The sequence below is a fragment of the Talpa occidentalis genome, unplaced genomic scaffold, assembly GCF_014898055.3.
Source record: "Talpa occidentalis isolate TD23 unplaced genomic scaffold, MPIMG_talOcc4v2.1 talOcc4.5, whole genome shotgun sequence".
NCBI lineage: Eukaryota > Metazoa > Chordata > Mammalia > Eulipotyphla > Talpidae > Talpa > Talpa occidentalis.
Genome location: NW_023604861.1, coordinates 6,924,609 through 6,951,721, shown reverse-complemented (window position 1 = coordinate 6,951,721; position 27,113 = coordinate 6,924,609). Strand labels below are relative to the sequence as shown.

Genomic DNA, 27,113 nt, shown 5'->3' with positions numbered 1-27,113 from the left:
ACCATAGTCTATTCCATGCTCCCCACTTTGTTCTCTCTTCTCTCCCAACCCCCTCTGGTAACCTCAGTTCTATATTCAGTTTTCATCCGATAATTAGTTTGGTTTCTCTGTATTCTACATATGAATATGTTTCTCCTGACTTATTTGGCTTAACATAATCCCCTCCAGCTCCATTCATGTTGCTGCAGATGGCAAGAGTTTATCTTTTTCATAACTGAGTAGTAGTCCACCCTGTATGTAGAACATATCTCCTGATCTACTCATCTGTATTTGGGCACTTAGGTTGTTTCCATAGCTAGACTGTTGGAAATAGTGTTGCAGTGAACATGGGAGAACATGCTTGGGAACAGGGTTTTTAACCTTCTGTTTCCTGCAGAAGGAGTTCGAAGTGAAGGTCAAGTGCCAGTCCACCATTGTCATGTGAATATAACCTCCAAAGTTTTAATCTGTAAGTTATATGTAAAAAATTTAAGAAACTACTGTAATTATAAAGTATAGTAAAGAATGGGATCATTTTCATTTACTATGGCAAAAATTAGGTATCCAGAAGCATTTTTAAGACCAGTGTCATTAATGTGTAGTCTGTATAGGTATTAACTTAGTAGTTGTTGCTCAAAACTTGTGATGCCTTCCTTGGAAATAATTTTTTTTCTGTCTGTATTCTATTTTGAATATCTTTAGAAGTGATAGAACTTTGCCTTTTGGAGATTAATTTGATTTCTATTAAGGATGTCTTTATAACTAAATATGTCTAATTAGATAATTAGCTGGGAAATCATGTTTTTGATTAAAATGGAGACTTTATTATATTACAATGAGAGTAATGGCTTGTATTATGATTCCAAAGGCAATTTGAAGTTACTACAAAAACATTTGTGTTTTATTTCAGACCCAAGAGATACTAGATTGTTTAATTGGAGTACTTACCAGAATTTATGGAATTAATAACCAGTGTCTTTTGGGAACACTTTGTTACGGGTGTGTGTGTGTGTGTTTCATTTGTTTCTGGCTCATTTATCTCAGCCCATAAGTCTTTTCAGCTTGTCCCATGCTTCATTTTTATGTAAGATCTCTAAAAATTGTTATTTATATCACATACTTTTATGCATCCATTGTGGTATCTATGTTTACATTTTGTATCTTGGATGGCTTGTCAAGAAATTACGTTCTGTCCTCTCAAAAATGATTATAAAGGAATTTCAGGAAAAAATTAAATTCATAAAAAATTTTATTATATATATGAGCTCTGACTCTACCAACGTCTGTATTAATACCACACTTTGATACATTTTTGTTTTCCATTTTATCGTAATCTCTTCTCTCTTGCATCTACCTTTCAGTTACCAGACAAGTTAATTTTGATATGTTAGGATGCATCCATGTCATGGCTGGGAAGGGTATTTGATGGTAGAGGCTGTAACTGAATGGGAGCATGGAAAAAGATACTCAATTCCATAGTATTCAGAAAGTCATTCTTACATATTTCTAAGATGTCTTTGTGATGTTGTTTAAGCAATTCAAATGTTCTTTTAATAGCAGATTTTGTCTTTCAACTTTCTCTACTAACCTTAAATTATAATACTTAAGACACAGTCAACCAAATTCTTTATCTTCTAAGATATATGTTATCTTTAATTAGTGTTTCAGTTTGAGCATGGAAGGCTATAATTTTCTGTTTTTTTTTTTTTTTCCTTGAATTTCCTGATTGACCTGTCACTTTTTCCTGCTTTAGAACTTGTGTGTTTTTTCTAGTTACAGAATGTGAGTAGCATTTTCACTTCACTCAATTTCTTTAAGAGTGAAAGTTGCAAGGGCCTCCCCGGTGGCGCAGCGGTTGAGCGCTGGGTTGCGAAGCTGCCCGCGGCCTCTGCGGCGCCGGTTCGATCCCCGGCTGCTCCCCGGCCACTGGAGGAGGGTCCCACATGGCGCGCAGACCTCTCCTGCCGCCCGCTGCTCCCCTCAGCAGTGTACTTCGGTCCTTCTGCCTGCTCTGCTCCCTGCTCTGGCTCTGGTGAATTCTCTCACCCTCCCGCTCTTCTGACTGTACCCAGTGCATGTATAAACAAAAAACAAAAAAACAAATCAAATAAATAAATAAAAAAAAAATAAATTTAAAAAAAAAAAAAAAAAAAGAGTGAAAGTTGCAATAACAAATACAGTTTTTTCTTTAATGAAAGTTGCCAGGTTTGGCCCTTGGTTCACTTGGCTGGTTTGCCCTCTCCAGGGCTGAGGAAAGGCATATATGCCAGCAACTCTTACATAGGGTCTGAGTTTAATGGTCTTGGGGTCCCTCTCCCGTGGTACTTACCCCCTTATACATGTGTAGGCATATTGTCCCATGGGGACCTGGGGTATGGGAATGGTGCTAAGACCAGGATGCCCCGGGAGTACAGTTGGTCTCGTCTAAATCCAGAAATTGTCTCCAGGAAGGGTGAACAAATAAGTGCAAATATAAAAATATAAATGACCTGTAACTGTTTTTTTTCCCCCTCATCTGTTGCCCTCTTACCTTTCTTTTTGACTCTGTATATTGTATTTTTTTCTTTCTATGCAGAGAATATTTGTTTTTAAAACTTTTAGTTTAATATTTAAATCTCTTTCATTTCTGATGTTGTGACTGACTTTGGATTCCCTGTTCCATGAAAAAAAAATTTCTTCCATGTTTTCTACCAGTACTGAATTTCATCTTTCTTGGTGAAAGGCTCTGAAGAAGAGCCAGAATAGGTTAGGCAAAGCCCCATGAATCTTATTTTGCCATCACTGTTTTACGCATGCCTTCTTTCCTTCTTTTGCCCCTTTTAGCTGAGTTGTTTTAACACAAATCTCAGATAATATGTCATTTCATCTATTACTACTTGAGTATGCATCTTTTTTTTTACTTCTTTAATAATGTTTACATTTATCTGCAATATAATTTTACGTCATGTATCAGTGTGCTTGTTCTACATGAGTTGTACCCTTACTTACCATGACATAATTTCTTTATCTTGTTTAAACATTTTATTTTTATTTATTTATTTATTTATTTTTAAAAAAGATTTGTTTCATTTATTTATTTATTTATTTATTTATTTATTTATTTATTTATTTATTTATTTATTTATTTATTTATTTATACAAGCACTGGGTACAGTCAGAAGCGCGGGAGGGTGAGAGAATTCACCAGAGCCAGAGCGGGGAGCAGAGCAGGCAGAAGGACCGAAGTACACTGCTGAGGGGAGCAGCGGGCGGCAGGAGAGGTCTGCGCGCCATGTGGGACCCTCCTCCGGTGGCCGGGGAGCAGCCGGGGATTGAACCGGTGCTGCAGAGGCCGCGGGCAGCTTCGCAACCCAGTGCTCAACCGCTGCGCCACAGGGGAGGCCCTGTTTAAACATTTTAATCTTAAATTCCACCTCGACTCAGGTCTTGTAGTATCTCCTATTTCTTTTTATTTTCTTCCCTTATTTTAAGATTTTTTTTCCTGTAAGCCATTAAGATCTTCAAAGAAATAGAGAGCGTGGAATTTGCTTGGTGAAGAAGTGAGCCAATATATTGGCTTTGTCATGTCCCCAGAGCAGGAATATCTCACCTGTGTTATCCGGGTCTTTTAAATGAGATTTAGGGGCATCTGTGGACCCTCTAAAGATGGATATATACTTTTTTTTTAATTTTTTAATTTTTTTATTATTTTTTTAATTTTTATTTTAATTTTTTTATAGAGGCATGTTTTATATATTTATTTGTTTGCTTGTTTGTTTTTGTTTATACAAGCACTTGGTACAGTCAGAAGCGCGGTGGGTGAGGGAATTCACCAGAGCCAGAGCAGGGAGCAGACTAGGCAGAAGGACCGAAGTACACTGCTGAGGGGAGCAGCGGGCGGCAGGAGAGGTCTGCACGCCATGTGGGACCCTCCTCCTGTGGCCGGGGAGCAGCTGGGGATTGAACCGGCACTGCAGAGGCTGCGGGCAGCTTCGCAACCCGGCGCTCAACCACTGCGCCACCAGGGAGGCCCTGCATAAATAAATCTTAAAAAAAAAATTAAAAGTGATTGCTACCCAAATTCTGGTTTCTAATCATTAACTACAACTGAACAAATATATTCTGATTTTAGAGCAGTTTGGGTTTTAAAAAATACTTACGACTTTCCATATTGAAAGAGCGTGGTCTTTTATGGATTTGGAATGTTTGAAAGAATAATTGGTGGAAATAGGCATTATGGAAAAATGGACTTGTAACTAATTTGTGAAATTCTTTGCCAGAAGGGATGTTTTCAATCTGGGCAAAAATTCACCTTTTTAATTATATTTAAAGTGATAGAGGCCAAGGTTCTCAGACTGGGTAAAGTAAGCCAGAACTGGGGTGTCCTGGAACATTTGAAGTCAGTCTCCTAGGAAACCGAGACTACAAAGTAGGGTATGTCCCACTTCCTCCTCATATTTATTAAGTCTTATTAGAAAATGGAAGGAAGGCAACATGGCGGCGAGGAGACGCTGCGAGTAAGATCTCCCATTAAAAAAAGTGAATAGGGAGGAAAAGCGGCAGGTCCCAGTGAGAACCGGGACACGGAAGATAAACGGGTGACGCCAGCAAACTGCCCGAAGAAGAAAGTGGCCATAAAAGAGGACTAGAAGGGAGGGAAGCGCAGAACCCTGCTCCCCTCCCCCGCCCACAGAGGCGGCACTCTCCACCCGGCAGAGAGGAGGGAAACAACAAACCAAAACGGCCAACAAGAACAAACGACGCAGCAAGTGGGACTGTGAGTGGAAAGGAACTATGGCAGCCACCACACCCCGTGAACGGGAGCTGAGGCGAACCCTGCAGGATCCGCCGCGGCGGTGAGCGAACGGCTCCTGGCGCCATTAGAGAAGAACAAAGACCCCGGGAGACGCGCACCCAGCCCGGGCTGCCGGTAAGCTGGCGCGGGAAAGCAGCACGCTTGGCGCTCTTGAAAAGCAAGTGCAGACCGGGATCGCCGCTGCCCAGGTCCCCGCGCCTGCGACCTAGGCTTGCGGGGAGACGACCTAGGCTTGCGGGGAGACGCGCGGAGGTCCTCACTGAGGTGAAGGTCCCTCCCTGAGTGAGCAGGAACCAGGCGCCCAGGCATGGGAGCAGTGCAAAAGGCGCCATTCCCGCGCCACTGAACTGGGCTACAGCCCGCGTCCTGGAACTGAGGGCTTTGAACTGAGACCCGGGGCACGAAAATTCGGGGCGTGGTTTCTCCACGACGGTGGGGCACAAGGCAAACACAGCACCCCAAAGCTGTTGAGGTGTACCCTACCATTCCCGCTCTGTTCTCTGTCCCACGGGGTGGGGGGAGGCGAAAAACAGCCCCCCAAGGACAATAGGAGAGATCTCTGGCGCCACCTAGCGACCAGGAAAAAAAAAGTCACTAACACCCTATAAAACAGGACATTTCTTAAGACTGCTTGAAAAGGGCAGAAGGTTTCTGGAGGACCCAGTGGCCAGCCGGGAAGTTATTCCACGCCAGGCCCCTTCCGACCAGCAGTCTGAGCCCACAGAGGGAGCAGGCACCCACGTCCGGGGCAGACCGGGTGCGCAGAAGAGTGTGCCTGAAACCGGAGGCGCAGGGACTGCATCCCGCTTCGCCATTTGAGAACAGGGACATTTCTTCAGTAAAAACTGCCTAAAACCAGCAGAAAGCTCCCCCAGAAGACAGAGATGGCTCCTGGAAGAGCCAGAGGGGAGCGGAGAAGTTCACCCAAGATGTCAGTCAGTCCGAGCAACACAGTGTCCCAACGCATACGACAAATTAGAAAACAGACAGTAGGGAGTAGAAGAACCACACGCAACCTAAAAACTCCTCAGGAAAGAAGCACACCACAAAAAGAAAACCACTCCCCAGATTGCAACGACAGCAACTTGGAAGAACTTCTGAGCCTTCCAGAAAGAGAATTTAAAATTGCCATGATTAAAAAAGTGATAGAAGAAGGAAATTGAGTCCCTAAAGAGGGAAGTAAGAGAAATACAGGAGATCAAAGAATTAATGGAGGAACTAAAGAACTCTGGGAAAAGCAATGAAAGCAGAATAGATGAAATGGAAGAACGAATAAGTAATCTTGAAGACACAGAAATAAAAAGAACCAAAACAGAAAAGGAAAGAGAAGTACGAAGGAAAAAGAATGAAGAAAGACTTCGGGAACTATCTGACTCCATGAGGAAAGGAAATATAAGAGTTATAGGAATTCCAGAAGGAGAGGAGAGAGATGTAGGAACAGAGAAAATATTCATGGATATAATTGAAGAGAACTTCCCAAATGAGAAGAAGGAGCTGAAAATTGATATACAAGAAGCAAGAAGAACACCAAACTTCCACGACGAAAGGAAAAACACAGCAGACACATAATAGTAAAGCTCCCAAGAATCCAGGACAAGGGAAAAAATAATGAAGCTGACAAGAGGGAAGAAACAGATAACATTCAAAGGAAAACCAATCAGGCTGACATCAGACTTCTCTGAAGAAACACTACGGGCAAGGAGAGAGTGGAGGGACATAGTCAACAGACTCCAAGAAAACAGATGCCAACCAAGAATACTCTATCCCGCAAAGCTCTCTTTCCTCCATGAAGAAAGAATATGGACCTTCCCAGACAAAGAGAAACTCCGGATTTCATTGCGACTAAACCCCCACTCCAAAAAATACTACAAGGAATCCTAAAGCCAGAACCTCAGAGGGACGAATAACAACGAAAGAAGACCAAAAAAAAAAAAAAGTTATTAAAAGAATAAATAAAATCAAAGGAAAGACAAACATAATGGCAAATACAGATGCTAACATATCAATATTAACTCTAAATGTAAATGGACTAAACTCTTCAATAAAAAGACACAGAGTTGCAGCCTGGATTAAGAAACAAACCCAACCTTTTGCTGTCTCCAGGAAACACATTTAGCTACAAAAGATAAAAATAGGCTCAAAGTCAAAGGATGGAAAACAATCCTACAAGCAAATGGGCCAAAAAAGAAAGCAGGAACAGCTATACTTATATCAGATAAAACAGACTTCAAACTCAAAAAAATAAAAAGAGACCCCAATGGTCACTACATTATGATTAAGGGGACAATACTTCAAGAAGAAATAACACTCATTAACATATACTCACCAAACGAAAGAGCACCAAAATATATCAGACAACTGTTGTCCTCTCTGAAAACAGACATCAGAGAAAACACATATGTAGTGGGAGACTTCAACACACCACTATCAACAATGGATAGATCAACAAGACAAAAAATAAGTAAAGAAACTAAAGCTCTAAATAAGGACCTAGAGCATTTGGGCTTAACAGACATCTATAGAACACTAAACCCAAAAAAAACGGAGTACACATTTTTCTCAAGCGCACACGGATCACTCTCCAGGATCGATCACATACTGGGGCACAAGACAAACATCAACAGATACACCAAGATTGAAATCATACCAACCATCTTTTCTGACCACGAAGGCATCAAACTAGAAATAAATCATAAAAAGAAGGCAAGGAACTATCCTACCTCATGGAGATTAAAAGCCACACTACTGGAAGACCACTGGACTAACGAGGAGATCAAAGAAGAAATTAAAAAATTCTTTGAATTGAATGACAAGGAGGACACCAATATCCTAAATGTATGGGATGCAGCAAAAGCAGTAATAAGAGGAAAATATATAGCAATAGAAGCTCACATCAAAAAACAAGAAAGAACTCAAAGAAACAACCTAATCTCGAAGCTCAAAGATCTAGAAAAAGAACAACAAAAAACCCCAGAACCAGTAGAAGAAAAGAAATATAAAAACCCAAAGCAGAAATAAATGAAATTGAAACTAAAAAAACAATCCAAAGATCAATGAAACCAAGAGCTGGTTCTTTGAAAAAATAAATAAAATAGACAAACCCCTAGCCAGGCTCACAAAGGGAAAAAGGGAGAAAGCACAAATACACAGAATCATAAATGAAAGAGGAGAAATCACAACGGACACAGCAGAAATCAAAAGAATAATCAGTAACTACTATGAACAGTTATATGGAAACAAGTTCAACAATCTAGAGGAGATGGACAAATTCCTACAACTCTACAATCACCAAAGCTAGATAAAGAAGAAATAGAACACCTAAACAGACCAATTACAAGCAGCGAAATTGAAATGGTAATTAAAAACCTCCCCAAAACAAAAGCCCAGGACCTGATGGATTTACAAATGAATTCTACCAAACATTCAGAGACGAATTAGTGCCTATCCTTCACAAACTCTTCCAAAAAATTGAGAAGGAAGGGACAATACCAAACACGTTCTATGAAGCCAATATTACACTAATACCAAAACCGAATAAGGACAACACAAAAAAGGAAAACTATAGGCCAATCTCCCTAATGAACACTGATGCAAAAATCCTCAATAAAATTTTAGCTATCAGAATCCAACAATGTATCCATAAGATAATTCACCACGACCAAGTTGGATTCATTCCAGGGGCACAAGGATGGTTTAACATCCGAAAATCAATCAACGTTATCCAACACATCAACAAAAAGAAATATAAAAACCATATGATAATATCAATAGATGCTGAGAAAGCTTTCGACAAAGTGCAACACCCATTCATGATAAAAGCCCTTGAAATTCTTGGGATACAAGGAACATACCTCAACATCATAAAGGCCATCTATGACAAGCCAACAGCCAGTATCATTCTCAATGGTGAAAAGCTGAAAGCAATTCCATTAAGATCTGGAACAAGACAAGGATGTCCACTCTCACCACTGCTTTTCAATATAATACTGGAAGTCCTAGCCAGAGCAATAAGACAAGAGAAAGACATCCAAGGAATCCAAATAGGAAAAGAAGAAGTCAAACTATCACTATTTGCAGATGACATGATAATATACATAGAGAACCCCAAAATCTCCACAGAAAAACTAATTCAACTCATCAATCAATTCAGTAAAGTGGCAGGATACAAAATCAACACGCAAAAGTCAGTAGCCTTCCTATACACAAACAATAAATCTGAAGAAGAAGAAATCAAAAAAACCACCCCTTTTATTATCGAAACAAAAAAAATCAAATATTTGGAATAAATCTAACAAAAGAGGTAAAGGACCTATACAAAGAAAACTATAAAACACTGTTAAAAGAAATAGAAGAAGACACAAAGAAATGGAAAGACATCCCCTGCTCATGGATTGGAAGAATAAACATTATTAAAATGGCCATCCTACCAAAAGCAATATACAGATTCAATGCTATTCCAATCAAAATCTCAATGGCATTCTTCAAAGAAATAGAACAATTATTGATGAAATTCATATGGAATCACCAAAAACCCCGAATAGCCAAAGCTCTACTGAAAAAAAAAGAAGGAAATGGAGGCATCACACTCCCAGACTTCAAACTATACTACAAAGCCATAATCATCAAAACTGCATGGTATTGGAACAAGAACAGACATACAGACCAATGGAATCGAATAGAAAATCCAGAAATAAACCCACAGATTTATGGTCAACTAATCTTTGACAAAGGAGCGAAGACTATGCATTGGAGCAAAGAAAGTTTGTTCAATAAATGGTGCTGGGAAAACTGGGTCGCTACATGCAAAAGAATGAAGCTTGACCACTACCTCACACCATACACAAAAATCAACTCAAAATGGATTAAAGAACTAGACATAAGACCTGAAACCATAAAATACATAGAAGGAAATATAGGCGAAACACTACGGGATTTGCACATCAAAGACATCTTTACAGACACATCACCCAAAGCAGTGATAGTGAAGAGAAAGATAAACAGCTGGGACTACATCAAATTAAAGAGCTTCTGCACAGCAAAAGAGACAATAACAAAAACAAAGAGAAACCCCACCAACTGGGAGAACATTTTTGCACCCAACACTAATGATAAAGGACTGATCACAAAAATCTGCAAAGAGCTGATGAGACTCAGCAACAACAAAGAAAATAATCCAGTCAAAAAATGGGCAGAAGAGCTAAAAAGAAACTTCTCTGAAGAGGAAATGCAAATGGCCAACAGACATATGAAAAAATGTTCAACATCACTTGTAATCAGGGAAATGCAAATCAAAACTACCATGAGATACCATCTTACACCAGTGAGAATGGCACATATTAAAAAAACTAGCAACAACAAATGTTGGCGAGGATGTGGAGAAAAAGGAACTCTTGTGCACTGTTGGTGGGAGTGCAAACTGGTCCAACCACTATGGAGAGCTGTGTGGAGATTTCTGGACCTACTAAACATAGAGCTTCCATATGATCCAGCAATTCCACTCCTAGGTATTTACCCAAAGGACACAGAAACATCCATTCCAAAGAGCACCTGCACTCCTATGTTTATAGCAGCACTGTTTACAATAGCTAAGCTTTGGAAACAACCCAAATGCCCAAAAATAGATGACTGGATCAAGAAGATGTGGTACATATATACCATGGAATATTACTCAGCATTCAAAAAAGATAAACACATGCAATTTGCAGCAACATGGATGGCACTGGAAGGGATCATGCTCAGCGAAATAAGCCAAAAAGAAAAAGAAAAATACCGGATGGTCTCACTCATAGCAGGAATCTAGAAAACTTAAATAAGGGACCAGGAAAATGAATATAAGAAAGTTAAAATCAAAATCAACAAAAAAACTATGAACCAGAGACACTTTTTGGGGGGTGGGGGGCGGGAGGGGAAGGATTGGGGTCAGAATGGGGCGTTTGCAATTGTATGGGGGATATAAAAATAAAATTTAATATTAAAAAAAAAAAAAAAGAAAATGGAAGGAAGTTTTTATTTTACAGATTTGAATAGGTAAACTGCCTATAGGCACTGCCAATTGGGTTTTTGTTTTAAAGTATAGTGTAATAAAATATAGTGTAAACTATTTTGGTGTTCTTTGAGTCTGGACTTGATATTTAATTTTTCATATTTGTTCTTGTATTAGTTTCCTGGGGCTGCCATCAAGGGGAACCACAGGTGGGGCGGCTTAAACAAAAAATATTAACATAGTGATGGAGGCTAGACATCTAAAATAAAGGTGTAGGCAGAGTTGGTTTCTTTCTGGAAGCTTCTTTCTTTGGCTTGCAGGTGGCTGTCTTTTTCCTGTGATTTCACATGGTTTTACTTCTGGGCTCTGTGTTCTCTGTGTCCTAATCTCTTTTTATAAGGACATCAGTCACGTTGGATTAGGGTGCAGCTTGATGACCTCATTTTAACTTAATTGCCTCTCTAAAGACTGTCTTCAATGCAGTCACATTCTGAGGTGCCAGGGATTAGGATTTCAGTCTATGAATTTGAGGGGGTGTACTCAGTTCAGTCCCTAATAACTCCCTCCCCTTCTTTCACCTGACTGTCTGAGTTGGGGGTCAACAGGGAAGGTCTGTGGTGACATTGGTTTAGTTTCCCTGCCGCTCTTGAATGTAGTCACTGTTTTCAAGGTGAGTTTACAGGAATGGTGTGTTGGGGCCTCTTTCCCAACATGCTCTTTGTGTTTGAGTCCTATAGATCAAAATATAATAACTTTAGATCTTATTTTGAAATCCTGTATTCTCAGGGGGTAGAGTTTCAGAATTTTAACAGGTACATGTTAAATTCTCTTATGGACAAAGAATCTCTCTGAACCACAAGAGCAGAACCAAAAATAATGGCCTCAGTTGTCCTTTCAGGCTGCAGTAACAACAAACTGAAAAGATAGAGACCTATTATGCCAAATGCCATTATGAAACTCAATTTTATATCACATAACTCATATTCCAGCGGGTAATCACACCACTACTGCTTGGCTGACTTGAATCCAACTAGTTCTACTTACAAAAGATGGTTTCACAAACCAAGTCTCTGTGATGCCTGTCGAGTATAGACTTGATGTATTTACCAAAGATGTTACTTAAAATTATGTTAATGTAAAATAGCATTAATTGAATGCCAGCAGTTCTTAAAATCCATTCACCTTAGTCTCTGTGAGTATCTCCTATGCCTTTCGTGTAAAATGACAGTGAGTGGACTATTGAGGAACAGGTTGAACACGTAGAGGGACCTTGTCGATTTCATAATTCCACACAGATGGCAGCCAGGTTCATTTCATTTTCTGCTTTGGGGACAACTTTTGCTTTGACCAAGCAGTTGGGCTCCCACTTTTCAGCTTAGGCAAATTTTGTTTATTTAATGAAATTTTACTGATTTATCGTTGACTTACCATACTGTATGGATTTTGGGGGTATACCTTTGCCTAAGCCTTGCCTCACCTACCATCCAAGTTCTGGTGCTTTCCAGGATCAGGTTGATGCCCTCTCCTCTTCTGCTCCTCCCGGCCCCACACCCCAAGAGTCATTGTTGTGATCTGTTAGCTCGCTAGCATTGTTACTCATATCCCACAGGTGAGAGAAACCATCTGGTAGCTGTCTCACGTTTTCACTCAGGAGCACTTTGGCTGCTTTTTGTCTTCCTTCTCCTCTGCCATGGCCAGGTGAACACACCCACATTTCGCGGCTGAGTCCCTCCAGAGTTCATGACTGTTTCCTCTTAAACTTCCCTCTGTGTTGCTTTTCATTGAATGAATGAAAAGCACCTATTCACATGTTAGGTGTGTAATTAAAATTTGCCCTCATCTTGCCTGTTACCAAATTACTTATTCTTAAAATCTTAGGAATTATTAGGTAAAAGGCACAATAAAATATTTAAAAGTTTAAGTCACAAAAATATGGAATACGTTATCTGCTTTTGACTATTTTTATTTAACATAGTGGGAGGATTCTCATAAAAGAAAAAATAATGTTGACCAAGTCAGGTATCTTTATTTAAATATTGTTTAGTAGTATACAAATGGTATATGATATTATGATATGTAAAACCAGGGCCTCCCCTGGTGGCGCAGCGGCACGCAGCCTCAGCAGTGCCGGTTCAATCCCTGGCCACAGGGCGAGGGTCCCACATGGCGCGCAGCCCTCTCCTGCCGCCTGCTGCTCCCCTCAGCAGTGTACTTCGTCACTCTGCCTGCTCTGCTCCCCGCTCTGGCTCTGGTGAATTCTCTCACCCTCCCGCGCTTCTGACTGTACCCAGTGTTTGTATGAATAAATAAATAAATCTTAAAAAAAAAACAAACAAAAACTTAAAACCAAAAAGCGTCTAATGCACTGCTTTCGTTTTTATTAACTTTTAACGTGAATGATTTCTGATGCACAAAAATGAAAATATTACAAAGAATTTCATTAAGAATTTCATTAATTTCATTAATGGTAATTAATATTCACATGTGTTTTATTCTTTTACCCATGTATCCATCTGTCTACTTTGCCTGAAGCATTTCAGAAAACCTTTTATCCCTAAACATGTATTTCATAAAATAAGAAAATTCCTTTACATTACACAGTACTATTACAAAGTCAGGGTAGTCGTACTGACATATTACTGTCACCTGATCTACAGCCCATATTCAAATTTTACTGGTTGTCCCACTAATGTCTTGTCGAGTAAAATAAAAACCTGAAGATTCTCGGGGTCCCACACTACATCACATCACTTTCATGTCTCTGTGTTCTCCATCTGAAATAGCCACTATCACTTTTTGTCAGTTTTGATTGACTTGTTTTAAAAGAGCATAGGTGGTTTATTTTATGGGATATCCCTCATTTTGCATTTCTTTTCTCCTGGTTGCGTTCGGACTCTGGCTTTTTGGTAGGAATACTTCAGCAGTGGTGCTGCTCCTCTGCCTGCCACCCATGGGGCCCTGGCGTCTCTACCCCTGACTGCGATGTTGGCTCCCAAGGTGCTGTGGAGATACCGTTTCCTCTTGGTCATGCATCAGGTCTCTTACAGGGATGTACTGTGAGACTCTGGAAATAGCTCCTCAGAGTAGTTTGATTCACTCACTAGTTTTAGTTACTTCCAAGTTTGTATTTAATGAGGAATAAAGCTAAGGATTATACTGGCAGTGTCAAAATTTATGATTATAATTTTAGAATCTTGAAATCATGAAAACCCAGTGCCAGAAGGATTTCATTTTTCTAAGTTCATTATTATTGAAATTTGATTCATTAAGAATTCAGAGGTGAAGCAAAACCTAATTTACTTCACTGTTACATTTGACAAGCTCAGTTATTTATTTATTTAATTTTTTTTGAAATACATTTGAAGCGACAGATTAGTAAGAGAGTGGCAAGAGGTCTAGACATCCTGACAGTGTGACAGCTTGCTGTGACCACGAAGACAACACTAAACCAAAACAGCAAGCGGGTCTCTGAGAGCAGCTGTGTATGGCCATCCAGAGCAGGCCCCAGGGGAGTGTGCCCTGTCCTGAGATGAAGAGGAGGAGGATGGTGGTGGTTTGTACCTGTGTGGTCAAATGATTCATGGCAAGATGGCAGCATTGCCAGTACAAACCATCAGCTACAAGTAGCCGTGCAAGGCGGCACGCCTTGATGCCTGCGTCTCACTCAGAATCCTAGCATGGTAGGACTGACTTTCTGCTCACGTGTGATTTCTTTGGGGGTGGTTAGGATTTACTTTTGCTCACTGAATCACAAGATCTGTGTACTAGAATGCCAGTATATTAATCTCCAATGCAATAATTATCTTGTCGGGTGGACCTCTTATTCACATTTCTTGGAAGCAGCAGGTATTTCTATTGGGTGGGAAAATTAGGTGTGAAGCCAAGTTCTCAAATTTGTTTGGTGAAGATAGAGTCACAATAAGGAAATTCATTTTTCTATTTTGAGTGTTAAAGACTTTTCCCCTAAAAGCGTGTTCATCAAATTCTTGTCCGTGAATTCACGCTGCAGGAGATGGGGGTATGTACTTGTGTATGTGCTGGGTGAGCCCCTCCTCTGGGCGAGTCCCAGGGCGCGTTGACAGGTGAATGAGTCTGAGGAGACTTTCATTAAAACAACTGGTTTAATGTAGCTTTACTCAGTGTGTCCCAAATAGAAGTGACACCCCGCGCCCCCACCCAATACACAACATAATACCCCCAGAATACATGCTATTACCATGGGACTTTGTAGTTAGATCCTGCTAGCCGGGACAAGATGAACTTGTTAGCAGATGCCTATGTCTCTGTTCTGACTTCTGAAGTATTCAGTTCAACTTGCCGAGGGAAATTGTTTCTGAGTTCTGAGGTTGAGGGAAGGATAAAATAATGGCTATTTAAACAATGTTACAAGTTTCCTGACAATCGTGATACAGGGTCTGCAGGAAATGTTTCTAGTACCCTATTGAGCAACTTTGGATTCTGTTAAAATGTGTTGAGAAGGATTTCTTGCAAAAAAGTTTACAATGGTAGTTTCACTTAAAAAAAAAAACTTGTAATAAAGTAATAATAAAGTAAAAATCAAAATCAACCAGCAACTATAAACCAGACATACTACGGGGTAATGGCGGGAGGGGAGAAGAGAGTAGGATCAAAACAAGGGGGGTGGGAATTGTATGGGGACTATAACCAAGATGAAAATGCATACATTGTGCAAAAATGACAAATGATGTAAAAATACATAAAATTAAATTTAAAAAATTAAAACTTCCTATTTTCTACTCCAAAAAGAAAAAAAAAAAAAACTTGTTACTGAAACAATCAAAATCTGTCTATTTTGTAAACTTTAAAAATACTTGAACCTAAGTGGATATTTTGCCTTGCGCAGTTGTTACTATGTTAGCTCTCCACTTACGTTTTTTTTTTTTAAATTGCAGCTCACTAATTTAGACTATAAATTGTCATGATATGATCTGCTACATCACTACCTGGGGTTGAAGTCAGCCTGAGATCTCATTCTCTCTGGGAGTACTCTGCTTTCCCTACCCAGTTACGAGAGGCCTTCTAAGGTGAAACAGTCTTTTAATGAACTTGGGTTTTCAAACTGGTAGACTAGTGTTTTTTAAAAGACAGCAGCACAGAATTGCACAGGCATGGGTATCTGCTACAGGCTTCCATGTGCGTTTTCCTGAGAAAGACAGGAGGATCGCACCTGTCACTCATGCAGTGACATAAATCCCAGCCCGACCTCTACTACTTACTAGAGGGACGACTCTGGATTTGTTGTTCATTCATTCACTCAGTATATGTTTATTTGTCCAGTAGATGGTAGGTACTTTTCTGGGCACTAAACATAGAAAAATGAACTGAAATAATTCAATTAGCTGTTACAAGTTTCTTACCTAACAAGGATGTGTGACTAGTATAGCCGTAAAGCCCTTGGCACATAGTATGTTCACCTCTTGAGTGGATAGAGTGGTCAGATGTTTTCTCACATGAAATTTATTTCTAGCAAAAATAGAAGGACTTTATGCTTGTTTCTTATTATATCAGAAAGTCTTGTTTCTTGCTAAACCCCAACTTTCTCTCAAATATATATATTTTTTAAAAAACTATTAAGATCTTTATTTAGCATCACATTTATTTTACAAAGGGTAGATGCTTATTTTAGTGATGATTTGTCATTAAAATTATGTCAAAATGTCTTAAAATGTTGTTGAAACTGTAAACAAACTCATAACACACACAGAGCTAATTATGGACGCCATCTGTTTATTTTTACAAAGCTTTTTTTTTTTTTTAAGACCATGGCATTGTCTGCTTATGATAAGCTTCAAGATTATTAAAATGACTAAGTCCTGTCCTTCAATTAGTGTAGTTGGAGATGGAAAGACAATTCGCTTGTTCACTGACCTTTTCCCATGTCAGAGTGTATGAGACATGACATGTCCTGATAAAGAAACTATTGTGAGGTGCATTTAGAAGATGCTTAAATTTTAGGGAAAAAAAAATTGGTATCAGAGCCACAGATGTGGTCAACATTTTATTTAAATTTTAGAGACTTATTCAAGGTCTTCAATGAAAGACAGACCCTCTGCTCTTTATTAGTGCCCCTCGGGTTTATTTTTGCCCCGCCAAGTTTAGGAACTTGTGAGTCATCCATTTTGTTTATAACGTGTCTCCCTGTATGTGGGTGCATGTTTGCACCCATGTGTATCCCATGTGCTCATGTGGAGGCCAGGGATCCCCATGACAGCATCCTTTGGAGTAGTTATCAGCAATTTGCTGAGAGAGCAGAGTGATTTCACCGGCTCTTGGTGCGATTGTGCATGCTAAGCACTCCCCACGTCGGTCTGCACGGCAAACAACCTGCCGGATCCATCTGCTCCTTTCTGCTACACTGCCTTGATGTAAGCGTACGCTAATCTGCTTGCTTGTCAGGACAGGTTAGTGAAAGCATGCAAGTGGGTGAGGCGAGGCTAGCCTAGTGCTTTGGAAGATCATATGCTGCCTCTGAGGATGCCAAGCTAAGTGTAGCAGAATAGGCTGATTATGAGCCACGCCAAGGATTGCAGCTGAAGATGTAATTTTCAGTTAGGAATTTGTTTTAAAATGAGAATTATTCGACGTTGCTGTGCCACATGGAATTAAAAAATCTGGGGAAAGCAATAAGCTAGTTTACAAATGTGTTCTAGGTGTTTTCCTGATCACACTTTATAGTGTATTGTGTTGCTGCTTTAATTTTATTTTCTCAGTTTCTTAGTCACAGAAGATTACATGTTAAATGTAATTAACCTCATTTACGCTGAAGTCGTTAAAACTCTTCTTGCATCTTTCTACCCATGTATCTCCTTCTACACCTACTGACGGGCAGATCTTGGCGTTGCAGGTTGAGCATCCTGTCACCGAATGCATTACTGGTCTGGACCTAGTCCAAGAAATGATCCGTGTTGCCAAGGGTTACCCTCTCAGGCACAAACAAGCTGATATTCCCATCAACGGCTGGGCAGTTGAATGTCGGGTCTATGCTGAGGTAAAATGGATATGTCGGGAGGAAGGCTGGGGGTTGGGCACCGAGTCATGGGACCAGGTGTAGCAAAGCCACAAGGTCAAGTTAGGCTTTTGGGACTGGTTTCATGTTCTCAGTGATATAATCCAGAATGGAACCAGAAAAAAAAAAAAGGTTAATTTGGACATAAAACGATTTTAAAGGATTGAGTTTAATTAATTTTCATGTATAGTTTCTGAAAGGAGAAATAACTACCAATCCATTTAAGAGGCAACAAAGCATTAGTAAAATATTCTTGTGCTTAAATGGATTGTGGTTTTTGTTCTATTTGTGTTTGCTTGTTTTCAAACCACATTAAAATAAACAGGAACATTCATTTCTGTGGCTTTTAGAAAATTATTTCCAGTATTTTTTTCTAATAATTTACCCCTTATTTTTACATGACAGTAACACATTTAAATCGAAAACTTTCAATAGAACTTTTGACTCAGTTTTAACTATGGATTTTTGTGGATTTTCAACTTTTAGTTGAATACTCTTATTTCAGTACTTTTATATTATCTTACAACTATATAAATTTGATAAATAAGCAGTCAATTTCTGGAATAAAATTTACCCAGATCTCTGTTTAAGAATACTGGACATTTCGTTGAAGTGCTTCTTAAGAATCTTGAGAAATGTGTTTGTCTTAGCTGCTCTTGCTTTTTTATTATATTTTAAGTGGTATTCTTTTTTTTTTATTGTGATACTGGGCTTATTTAATATTTATTCTGATCATCTAAGGTATTTGCCAGTGGAGTACATTCCTAGTAACGTGCAAAGTTTCTTCTAAGGTTTTTATTTGAAAAACCAAAATTCTACAATTTTACCATATGTGAGCTGTTTTGAGAGTAAGAAAAACAAATATCTTTAGTGCACTACATGTGTTGTTCTGAACTTGAATATGTTTTGATGTAGGGCCTAGGTTATTTTTTTTTTGCCCAAGGCATTCAAAGGAGATTTATAAAAAGTTGGCATTTTACCAATTTCAATAAAGTACAATCAAGGTCAGGCTAAATTCTGCTTGCAGTTCTGTTAGATTTTAAATACACGGCTAAGTGGTCTAGAGTGAGGAGTAGACAATAATGTTGTGAAATCTGTCATTTGGTAAATACTGTAGGATGAAAATACATCTATAAATGTTCCTTCATTGTACAAAAACTGGACCTTACTCATGCTGATTCACATTTCAAAGACTGTGCTTCCTTCCCTTTGAACTTTCAGGACCCCTACAAGTCCTTCGGTTTACCGTCCATTGGGAGATTGTCTCAGTACCAAGAACCAGTACATCTACCTGGTGTAAGTCATTAAGCTGTAATATCAAGTGAGGAGTTAAACTTTTGATTTATGTCATGCTCTTATGTTAAAGCATAGACCCCCAAAGGGCCTACATTGAAGTGAAATTTACAGGGAATCATAGCCTTTAAGAAAAAAATATTTTGTACTTTGTGATGTGCAGGAAAGCCAGAAACCATTTGGCGGGGGAAGTCCGGCGACATCTGATTTGGAAATGATTGTTTGGTGTTTCTAATTCTTTCGAAAATTATAATGAAAAAAGGCCGTGGAGGCCTGAGAATGACTATTCTGTGTTGCAATTTAATCTTTTCAATAAATTTAATCCAGCTTCTCTGTCGAGTTGGATGTCAGGAAACTCAAGCCCAAAATTAGCTCGTTAATTGAATGGATTAAGGAAGACAAATTGTGTCTCATTCTAAAAGTGTCGGGGATTTTAAGAAGAATATATTCTTTGCACCGGTTAGAGAGAAGTGATCACTGCCCACTTTGTTCTCTATTTCCTGGCCGTTCTTTAAATAGTTCTTGTTGCAGCAAAAGAACAAGGACATAGCCTTTCTCTTAATCAAGGTAATAGTGCACATATACATGACATGACGTTAGCTAGTGGATGACAAGGCTGTACCATCTGTGAATATGATTATTCAGTTTGAGCACTGGCAGAAAGATTACAGGAAGAATTCTAAATTTGAAGATGTTATGGGATATATGATTTATTTCACTTTTTAAATTGTTTTTGCCCATGTGCTTTCTGAAGGGACTTGACCCTTTCTAGGCTTGGAGACTCCATGCTGTGTTCAAAGCCTGGAGGCAGAAAAAAAATTGTAAAGATTTAACAGGCATTATGTGACGTTAAATAGCAGATGAGGAGACAAGTGTCATAGGGACATATCTAAACATTTTTTTAATCAAACAAAAAAGTATTAAATAAGAATTCATAATGATTACTCTAGTTGTTGGAAGTTTTCACCATGTTGTAATAGCTAACAGGATGTCAAACATTTTGCCCTCGCAAGTTTTTGCAATTTGCAATTTTCAAACGTGAGACCTGTTGAAAGTACAAGTGATAATGGACAAACTGTACCCCCTACAGTCTTTGTCCCACCAAATCTTTCTTCAATTAATGCTGCAGCAGGAGTTTTATGTAATAACATTTGCGGTTGTGAGCCATCCATAGAAAGAAAAAACAATTAAAATGCCTTAAATGTTCTGCTTACTGCTGTTATTTGCTTGTGTGAATGTTGCATGTCAGCTAAATGGACCGAGGAACAGATAAAGTGATTGGGTGCGGGAGAGCGCACACTAAGCTTTGTCTATCATTATTGCTGGGAGCGATCAAATTGATGTCAGCAGGACAGTAGATGCGTTGACAGCTGTAATTATGTATCTCCATGGTGATCACTTTTGGCCTGTCATGGAGGCCCACGAGTCCCCTCCCTTGGAAGCATTTAATCAGATTGGGCTGTCACTTGTCAGGTAGACATGGCGGACTGGGAGTTGTGCAGAGGGGGAGAGGTGATGGAGGATGAAGGGTGGGTGTTTCACAGGATCCACTGTTGGTTCGGGAGAAAGACGTCTGAATTCTGCCAGAGGTTTCTGAGCAATGTTTTGAGACTCAGGCACAGGTGCTGGGGCGATGATGTTTGTTCTTCCTCCATGTCTTCTTAAACTACATCCGTTATAGCTCAGGAAACTCTCCTTTTACTCTTAACCCTTTTTTGGGCCACAGGAATACACAGGGGCTGTGCTGGCGCATGCTTCTTTAAGCTTAACATGTATTTATGTGGCAAAGATAGAGACTGTCTTTTTCTCTATGATTGCTATATTCAGTATATTTGTTATCTTTAGACTGCAGATTTTACTCTGCTCAAAAATTTGATTGCAGTTCTGTTTGACTTTATTCTTAAAGCTTTTAGTGCCAGAGTTAAGCTATACACTTTTTTTTTTTTTTTTTTTTAAACATAACCTTTGCTTCTCTGGTGGAATGGAGTCCTTAGAAAGCAAAAGCTGATGATTTGGAAAAGCTACATAAACAGAAAAGTATAAGCAAGAGTTTTCATGTTTTGTTATGGTTTTAAATCAGAATATTGACTTGCTTATACAAATATATGTGTGGTTCTATAGAATACATTTTGATTTTACCCTGGTTTTTTTTTTTTTTTTTTTCAATTAAAGTGACATACCTTTTGTGATCATGATGTTAGTGGATAACAAAGACATAGTTATATCTGGGAGTCCACAGTCAGCTAATTTTTAGGATGGTGTTATTCATGGTCATTAAAAATTTCAGCTAGGGACAATAGAAGAATGTAATAGATATTGTCTGTGTTATTTTGCTGAATATCAAAGTTCTACCCCAACTTTGTGGCAGTTTATGTAGCAAATAGTAGGGTATGTCTAAAGTCAAAAGTTTTAGATCTTGGACCAACCTGAGTTTTTTAACACAGCGTTAGCAAGCTTGCTATGCTTTTAAATAACATGTGGCGGTGAAATTAGCTCTTGAACTTTTTGCTACTAAAATTAAGAAAATGCAAGTTTAGAGATATCTTTTCTGTTATGTCACTTGATTGCCAGTTGCCCCTTTGGGGTTATTAAAATGTAGGGAGAACTTAGGTTATGATTTCATTGCTTCCACAGCTGCCCCACTAATTCTTTCCCAGTTTTTCGAAACCTCGTGAATTTCATAGACTGTTGGTTTATGACCTGAACTAGGTTTTCAGAAAATAGAAAACCAAGTACACTTTAAGCGCGCTGAGCCTCTTCAATTTAAAATTAAGATTTTCAGAGATGAATGTGAATGCAAATACAAATGACCATATTTTGGTTGGCGTTTGCAAATACGGAAATGAAAGCGCTGAGATTAGCTTCTCAGAGCTTGTAAGAGGAATAATAGTTGTGTGACTTTTTTTTTTAAGAGAATGAAACTATGCTTTATCTTTTCATGTCACCATATAATAAAGCCATCATCCTTCTCTCGTGTGGCTATCCAAGACAAGAGGTTCTACATGTGGTCCCTTGATAATTGCCTAAATTAAAATATTAAAGGCCTAACAGCCGCTGTGTTGACCTTTTCCTGCCTTGCTGCAGACAGATGAGCTGCTGTTTATTAGGGAGCCTCCTTCCACAGGTGAAGAGCTGTGAGGGTCCCCTTCCCACTCCCTCACCATGTTTGGCATCCAAGTCCTGCTGTCGAGCAGCTCTGATGAAATTCCTCTCTCAAGACCCCAGGATCTGCTCGCTTTTAAATACTTCAGATTCCTAAACTTCGGCACAATAATTTAATAAATATTTCATTCTCAGCAACTGCTCATTTGAAACGTTTTACATGGCTAACCTCTGTGCCTTGCTGTTGGGCTCAAACTGGGAGATGAAAACAAGAATCAGCGATGTACTAACTAACTTGTCGTCTGGTTAACAGCAATCAGGCTCTTCAAAAGAATATTTTGAACTTGTGCTATTTTTCCTCCCCCATGAAAATCGCAAAATCAGAACTCTAATTGGGGCTGTGTCCTTACATGGCAAAGCCATGAGAAAAGCTGTGTAAACATTACAGTCTCCAGGGACTCACAGCCAGAGAAAAAAGGCGTTTTGCAGTAGAGAGGGTGAGGCAAGAAAGGAAAGTGTTACAGACATGAAAGCCAGGAGCCCTGAGTTCCTGTTGAGCTGATGAGCGGAGATCCGAGCTCCGCTGCCTGCTTTGCCAGGGTCCTCACTGAAACTCTCAGAGGGGACTCTGGGGAGTGCAGGGAGCAGGGGCCTCTCCATGCTGTGCCTCCCTTGCACAGCGCCCGTGGAGTAACTAACTGCACACGCATCCTGGCTTGGGATACAGTGGCTGTTGTGGTTTTTGTTGACGCTGGCCATTTGTTCCTTAGTTCATGTAGTAGGAAGACAAACTATGTGTGTTCTGCATAATAACAGATCAGGCTAACGTGATGTCTCTGTAGTCATAGGTTGTCTTCTATTTTCTAGAAACTGAAATGTTGTTTGAGATTGAGATGATCCCTTTGCTCCGTGGAACTTAAACTTGTCATTAGAAAAATGTCTGCGTAATATAGTAACTTTCTTTTTTCTTTTTTTCTTTTTCTTTCTCCCAGGTCCGGGTTGACAGCGGCATCCAGCCAGGAAGTGATATTAGCATTTATTATGATCCAATGATTTCAAAAGTTAGTTAAATTTCTTTTTGGTTTCTTTCAATTTTCTTCTGTCAAGGCAATGGACACATTTAATGAAAGAGTCTGACATTGGTCTTTTTCTGAATCACGTGCTATAATTAAATCAGTAATCATGCACTATGGGAAATGAAAACAGAACAGGTTTTCTTTTAAGAGAGAAATTTCATTTTTTTTTAAAGATTTATTTTTATTTATTTATGCATACAAGAACTGGGGTATAGGCCAGAGATGCAGGGATGAGAGGATTCACCAGAGACAGAGTGGGGAGCCAACAGGTGGATCTATTGAAATACACTGCTGAGGGGAGCAGCAGGCTAGACAGGAGAGGTCTGCTGCGCCATGTGGGTCACCTCCCTGGCTGGGGATCGAACTCATGCCTCAGTGGCTGGCGATAGCTTGGTAGTGCTGAGTGAGGCTTTAACCCCTGTACCACCTGGAAGCCCCTAAGAGAAAAATTGCAATGTCATTTGGTCTGCAGCACTTCCTCCACCCCAGTTGTGTGTATCCATCGCCCCTGACCCCACAGTGGCAACTCGGGCAGCCCCGGGGCTCCAACCCAGCACTTGCAGTGGGAATAAATTGGTTTTCGGCCATTCTTATTATGGCCTGAGATGAAAATATGAATGGCAGGTGACTTGGGGGGACAGGCTGTGTTTGTTAGAGTATTTTCTTCAATTTTTCTGAATCACTAATCACAAAAATTGACATAATTAAATTTCATGTAACAATATAAGATGGCTTTTTGCCCACCTGTCTTTTTGACATTTGACTTTTCAGAGTCAATGAACAACTCTACTCACAGATCTTTAAACATCTTTAGAATCATAGAGGTTATAAAATATAAGCTTCTGACTATAGTAGTTAAAACTGGATTTTATTTAGAAGATTCTGTCTCTTTGACGTGTGGGACCTGTCTTGAAGCTTGACTTCTTAAAAAACCCCATTTGTCAAGGTGGCTTTGTACCAACGCACTTTTTTTCTGCAGTTGCAGTGGACAGACCATTTAAAACTTTTTTTTTTACTTAAGTGTTTACATTAATATCATTAAAATGAAGTTTTTTCTTTTAACTAAAGAAATGCTATTTAATTAAAAAATAAATACATAAATTAGGACAGATTAATGGATGTGGCTCCATTTTTAGAGGAATAAATTTATTTTTGGAAAGGTCACCTGCAAGTTAATTTTCAACTTGGCTTAGTAATGAAGGGCTCATAAAGTATAATAAAATAATTGCAGACTGAGGACTCACTAATAACCAGAAAAATCGTTGATGAATAGTTGGGGTTCCTATTACCTATCTGTAGAAGATATTTACACTCGGCACACATTCGTATAGAACTGCGAGACCTTTCTGTTTTTCCAAAATAAGAAACCGTTTCTTTTGTGTAATGTAATGTGTAAAAGTTAGCTGTCAGGAGGTCAGATGTGACAACCACACACAAACCGGGTGAGAGAAGCATCTGGCCCAGTCCTTCCCCGGCCAGTGGTGGGGCATTTTGCCATCCTCCATTTCCACATGAGTTATGCTTGTTTTTGTTACATTTTTATTATCTCAAAAAGCTCTTTTCTGTGATACCTGATGTCAGAGAAGAGCCTGAAATAACTTGATTCCATTTTGTATTTACTTAATAGTAGTGTTAATTGATATACTTTGTATTAAAAATCAAAGTACTGAAATTTCAAAAAGTCTGGGAAATCTGTTATAAAACACTGTAATTTTTACTAGGATAAATTGCTTGACTTCTAGATAGCTAGACTGTTCATACCTCTGCAAATCCTTTTGTGTTTGTCTGCCTTTAGCTAGTCACCTACGGTTCTGACAGAACGGAAGCACTGAAGAGAATGGAAGATGCCCTGGATAATTACGTTATTCGAGGTAAATAAAGACAAACATTCGAGGTCCTGTGATTACACATGCCGCCCAGTTCTAGAAAACAGTTGAAGATTTACTAAGTAAAGAATTCCATGAAACATTTGCTTACTCTGTGATTAAATAGAAATCAGAAAAGCTAGAATTAACTGACATGCTAATAATGAAGAATCGATAGGTAAGTTATTTTCTTTAGCAATCATATACTTTACATCTTAGACTATCAAGTGAGATGATAACTTACGTCTTTCCAAGGTGAGCATTTATTTATTTTTTTTTGGTGTGTATTGCATGTAAATGATTCTTTATTCTAAAGTATTTTTTTGGTCAGTGCAGTTTGACAGCAGATTTGCTGTTACTGTTTTCTGTTGTTTTGACATATGAAATATGAGAATGTATGGAGATATGAAACATACTGAGCTACATTTCATGAACTTAAGGGTGGAAAGAATAGCTCTTTGCTGCTATGAATTTGAGTAAATTATAGACTACTTCCTAGCAAATGCAGTGTTCCCTCAGTTCATCCAGGGCAGCCCTGTGTCTGTGTAATCCCACAAGCCGTTGGAGTGTGTAGTAATAACCCAGTCAGGACCCTAGGCTCCATCTAAGTAATGAAAGTAAAGTTACACTTACTCCCTTTAAGGAATAAATTACACTCCAAATTTTATTTTATTTTATTTTTTTTATAATAAATTTTATTTTTATATTCCCCATACAATTGCAACCCACCCATTCTGACCCTAATCCCTCCCCTCCCGCCCCCCACATCCTTACCTCCCCAAAAAGTGTCTCTGGTTCATAGTTTTTGTTGATTTTGATTTTCACTTTCTTCTAGTTATTCATTTTCCTGGTCCCTTATTTAAGTTTTCTAGATTCCTGCTATGAGTGAGACCATCCGGTATTTTTCTTTTTCTTTCTGGCTTATTTCTCTGAGCATGATCCCTTCCAGCGCCATACATGTTGCTGCAAATGGCATGTGTTTATCTTTTTTGAATGCTGAGTAATATTCCATGGTGTGTATGGACCACATCTTCTTGATCCAGTCATCTATTTTTGGGCATTTGGGTTGTTTCCAAAGCTTAGCTATTGTAAACAGTGCTGCTATAAACATAGGGGTGCAGGTGCTCTTTGGAATTGATGTTTCTGTGTCCTTTGGGTAAATACCTAGGAGTGGAATTGCTGGATCCTATGGAAGCTCTATGTTTAGTAGGTCAAGAAATCTCCACACAGCTCTCCATAGTGGTTGGACCAGTTTGCACTCCCACCAACAGTGCAGAAGAGTTCCTTTTTCTCCACACCCTCGCCAACATTTGTTGTTGCTAGTTTTTTTAATATGTGCCATTCTCACTGGTGTAAGATGGTATCTCATGGTAGTTTTGATTTGCATTTCCCTGATGACAAGTGATGTTGAACATTTTTTCATATGCCTGTTGGCCATTTGCATTTCCTCTTCAGAGAAGTTTCTTTTTAGCTCTTCTGCCCATTTTTTGACTGGGTTATTTTCTTTGTTGTTGTTGAGTCTCATCAGCTATTTGTAGATTTTTGTGATCAGTCCTTTATCATTAGTGTTGGGTGCAAAAATGTTCTCCCAGTCAGTGGGGTTTCTCTTTGTTTTTGTTATTGTCTCTTTTGCTGTGCAGAAGCTCTTTAATTTGATGTAGTCCCAGCTGTTTATCTTTGCCTTCACTATCACTGCTTTGGGTGATGTATCTGTAAAGATGTCTTTGATGTGCAAATCACGTAGTGTTTCGCCTATATTTCCTTCTATATATTTTATGGTTTCAGGTCTTATGTCTAGTTCTTTAATCCATTTTGAGTTGATTTTTGTGTATGGTGTGAGGTAGTGGTCAAGCTTCATTCTTTTGCATGTAGCAACCCAGTTTTCCCAGCACCATTTATTGAACAAACTTTCTTTGCGCCAATGCATAGTCTTTGCTCCTTTGTCAAAGATTAGTTGACCATAAATCTGTGGGTTTATTTCTGGATTTTCTAT

The 27,113-nt window shown here is 39.1% G+C and overlaps 1 protein-coding gene across 4 annotated transcripts in view; it reads left to right on the top strand.

Annotated features, from left to right (window-relative positions):
* Positions 1–27,113, top strand: part of PCCA (propionyl-CoA carboxylase subunit alpha) — a 299,717-nt gene that overhangs the window by 130,741 nt on the left and 141,863 nt on the right. For all 4 annotated transcript variants that reach the window (XM_037528749.2, XM_054701346.1, XM_054701347.1 and 1 more), the window contains 4 exons: positions 17,623–17,766; positions 19,006–19,080; positions 23,172–23,240; positions 25,051–25,126. In XM_037528749.2, coding sequence (XP_037384646.1) covers positions 17,623–17,766; positions 19,006–19,080; positions 23,172–23,240; positions 25,051–25,126 — 364 coding nt within the window. The remainder of the gene's footprint in view (positions 1–17,622; positions 17,767–19,005; positions 19,081–23,171; positions 23,241–25,050; positions 25,127–27,113) is intronic.